We start from the raw sequence: 3,504 nt of genomic DNA, 5'->3' as shown, positions 1-3,504 counted from the left end.
AATTTCTGTTCATTAAAGCCACCCACTTGTGGCATTTGTTGTAACAGAACTAGATAACTGAGACACCATTGGACTGTTCACTTTCACACGGTTAATTCCCCGTTATGTAAATTTCACCTCAATTAAAATAAAATGTCAGCTGTGGTCACCTGTGTTAGAAAGTGGCACCCAGCTCTGGCTGGCCCTTGGGGGGCGAGGGTCCGTATTTGCTGAATGGATAGACAGAAGGGGCCTCCTCAGGAGGGTCTGGATGGGGTGGTGTCCCATTGAGCACCAGCCCAGGCAGGGTCTGTGCTTCCAGGAAGTAGTCGGGTCAGGGGTCCCCTGGGTCCCTTCTCCCTGCTACCCTGCAGGTGGGGGGCCAGAGGGATGGGGAGAGTGAACAGAACCCCCATTCAAGTAAGCGCGTCCACAGGGTGAGGTTATTTGCTTGTCTTTTTTTTTCCCGTATTTAAAAAAAATATTTTACAAAACAATATCATTCATCATGTATTTTTTGCTTATTTTCTTTTTAAAAAAATTAGAGTAATAAAAAAGTTACTTTATAAAATAATACAAAAAGGCAGGAGGAGCTAGGGCAGGCTGGGAGGGGCCTTCTGGGCTGGGGGCTGAGGAATCCAGTGCTTCTGGCTCCCCCTCACCACGGGCTAGAGGCTGGGGGGGGATGCGGTGGGGCCAGGAGGGTCACCAGGCCACAGCTGGGCTAACGCAGGCCACCTGGAGGCAGTAGGGGGAGCAGGGAAGCAGCTGGGGCCCCGTGTGTCCTGAGGAGGCAGAAGGCCTGGCGGGCGGAGGTGGCACGGGCGGGACCCCTAGCTCGCACTGGTCAGCATCCCCAGCAGCTTACTAGGCTCCAGGCCCTGCTGCTGGGCCACGGTCTGCACGTCGAAGCCCATGTGCATGAGGAACTGGGCCACGTTCATCTCCTGGCCCGTGAACTGGTCCCGGATGGTGGGGCACGAGGGGTTGCAGTGGGGCCAGGGGCAGCTGTCCACCAGGTGGACTGGGCAGCCCTTCAGGGGGGCCCGGCTGGCCTTTTGGCTGTCATGGAGGCTCCTGTCCCAACAATGCAGCGCGCGGGGCAGCGAGGTGCCTTTCACCTGGACATCCATCCACTGGCTGAGGGCAGAGACGCAGGCGGGGTCACACGGGAGCCACCCAAGCCGGGGCAGCACTGCCCACTGGAGAGGGGGGCCGGAAGAGGTGAGCAGGAGGGTAGGGGTGCAGGGGTGGCAGTGGGCATTGGAGGGATGGGGCCGGCAGACAGACCTGTGGATGATGATCTCATGCGAGAGGCAGGCGGGGGCAAAGGTGGCCCTGGAGGGAGTCGCGGTGTGAGCACCACACCCCAGCCCCTTTCCCACCCCCGGCTCCTTCTTCCCCACCCCACAGCCCCTTCCTCATCCCGTGCCCACAGGCACACCGACTCCATCCCCTCACCATGCCTGCCCCCTGCCTGGTGAGGTTCCTGCCTCCCTTCCTCGGCCCCATCCATGCCCGCTCTCAGCCGCCCCATGCCCCTCGTGCTCCGAGTGCCTGCTGACCACAACGGAGGCGGTCCGGGATCTTGACTAAGCTGACACATCTGGGCCTCAATTTTTAACGTCGGTGGCTAACAGTGCATTTGGAAGGTCTGGGCGTGACCGCGCGGGCTGGGGCTCCCTGCACTCACGCAACATCCTGGAGCGTGTCCCGCAGCTGGCGGCCCACATTCTGGATGTACAGCCACTGTCCCTCCTGCAGCGGCTGCCCGGTGAGGTGTACGTTGTCCACGGTGAGCTGAGCCTCATCAAACAGCCACTGCACCACGAACACCGGGCCTGGGGAGGCACAGCTCAGCCAGCTCCCCTCCACGGGGTGCTGGCCGCCACCCCCTCCCGTGAGCACCCTCTTCCTCTTCTAAAACCCGCCGCTGCAAGGCCCTGCCTTACCCAAGTGCGCTTGGTACGTCCCCTGTGGGGACTGCCCTCTGCCCAGGGACTCGGCTGTGACCAAAGGTGGTTAATGACACCTCATTTACTGACCCGTGGACCCCGCATCACCACGTAGGACCTCTCTCAACCTCCTATTGTCCAGGGCTGGCGGGGGGCCAGGCCCAGGGCCCCAGAGCAGAGAGCAGCACCAGGAGTCAGACCCAGGCTGCCTGCTCCTAAGTGTATGCCCGACCACAGAGTGACCAGCAGTCCCAGTCTGTGGGGACCAAGGATTCGCACTGCGAAAACCAGGAAAGTCCTAGAAGAGCTAACCCAAGTGAGTCACTGACTGATGTGTAGATTTGGCCCCTTTCCTGGAACAGGACCCACGTCCCCCATCCTCGGCTGCCCAACTCGACCCAGACAGCAGTTTCTAGGCTTCTGGGTTTTCAGCAGAGCACAGAAGTGTTGACTTCTTGCTGCCCTGTGCCCCTTCAGACTCCCATTCACAGCACAGGGTAGGGCAGACCCCAAACTACCCAGGCTCGCCACTGCCCCGTACTCCCCAGGCCCACCCCCACTGCCCGTTCCCTCCCACCTGCCCTGTGCCCCCAGGCCCTCCACTCACAGCGCAGGGTCGGGTAAACTTTGTATCCAAAGAAGCAGTTCCACTCCTCGCCCTCCTTGAACTGGCGCCGGCAGTGCTCCGGGACCATCCCTTTCCAGTACCTGGGGCCACACGCAGGGGTCAGGCTGTGCTGGGACCCCAGCAGCTCCGCCACCACAGGTCCCACCATCCTGGGCTCTTTGCTCTGGAGCACATGAGACCAGCAGGGTCCCCAAGGGTGTGCCGAGGGCCTGAGCTCCAGCCAGGCGGGGGTGAGCACCTGATGCCGCGGCGGACGGCCTCGGTGGGTGCACAGGCGACGGTGTCGATGCAGTCTGTGGGGCGGTACTGCTTGTTGTCCAGGAACCAGCCTGAATCAACCAGGCCTCGCACCTGGATGGCCGGGTAGCCCAGCTCCTCCAGCTGCTCCGCCACACGGTCCACGTTCAGCAGCACGCCTATGCCCCCAGCGCTGTGGGGGAAGGCCCGCGCTGAGCCAGGTGGCAAGGAGGAGCTCCCCTGAGCCCACTCACCCTGAGCCGGCGCCCCCATGAGGGGCAGGGATTCCAGCCATGGGCAGATAAGGTTCACTGCAAACCCATAGGCAAAAAGATCCTCCAGGCACTCCCCTTTCCCTGCTTCCCGTTCTCCTTCTCTGCCTCAGTTTCCTTATCTGAAAAGGAACTCCGTGGACTCAGGCCCCTTCCTCCACTCCCCAGATGTCCCCTGAGCGCCCCCCACATGCCTGGAGGGAGGTGGTTCTGATTAGGTGTGGTCCCTGCCTTACCAAGCTCCTGGACCCAGAAGGCGGCACGTCGGTGCACGGCTCACCACCTAACCACCACCCAGGTGAACGCAGCCCACACCTTCCCTCCCACTGGGCCACCATGGAACTCCCTGCTCTTCCAGCACAGACCACTCTCTGGACCCGAACCTCTGAGACACCCTGACGAGGCCTGCCAGCTTGCCCAGCTCTGGCCCTCC

General features: G+C 61.6%; 1 protein-coding gene across 1 annotated transcript in view; it reads right to left on the bottom strand.

Annotated features, from left to right (window-relative positions):
* Positions 1-812: 812 nt before the first annotated feature.
* Positions 813-3,504, bottom strand: part of NOTUM (notum, palmitoleoyl-protein carboxylesterase) — a 6,436-nt gene continuing 3,744 nt past the window's right edge. The window contains exons 6-10 of the mRNA XM_012554882.1: positions 2,801-3,011; positions 2,542-2,642; positions 1,673-1,820; positions 1,270-1,317; positions 813-1,119 (exon numbers count right to left, since the gene is read on the bottom strand). Coding sequence (XP_012410336.1) covers positions 813-1,119; positions 1,270-1,317; positions 1,673-1,820; positions 2,542-2,642; positions 2,801-3,011 — 815 coding nt within the window. The remainder of the gene's footprint in view (positions 1,120-1,269; positions 1,318-1,672; positions 1,821-2,541; positions 2,643-2,800; positions 3,012-3,504) is intronic.

The sequence above is a fragment of the Trichechus manatus genome, unplaced genomic scaffold, assembly GCF_000243295.1.
Source record: "Trichechus manatus latirostris isolate Lorelei unplaced genomic scaffold, TriManLat1.0 scaffold00028, whole genome shotgun sequence".
Lineage (NCBI taxonomy): Eukaryota > Metazoa > Chordata > Mammalia > Sirenia > Trichechidae > Trichechus > Trichechus manatus.
The sequence above is the reverse complement of the archived record's forward strand: the minus strand, read 5'-3'. Positions and strand labels throughout refer to the sequence as shown.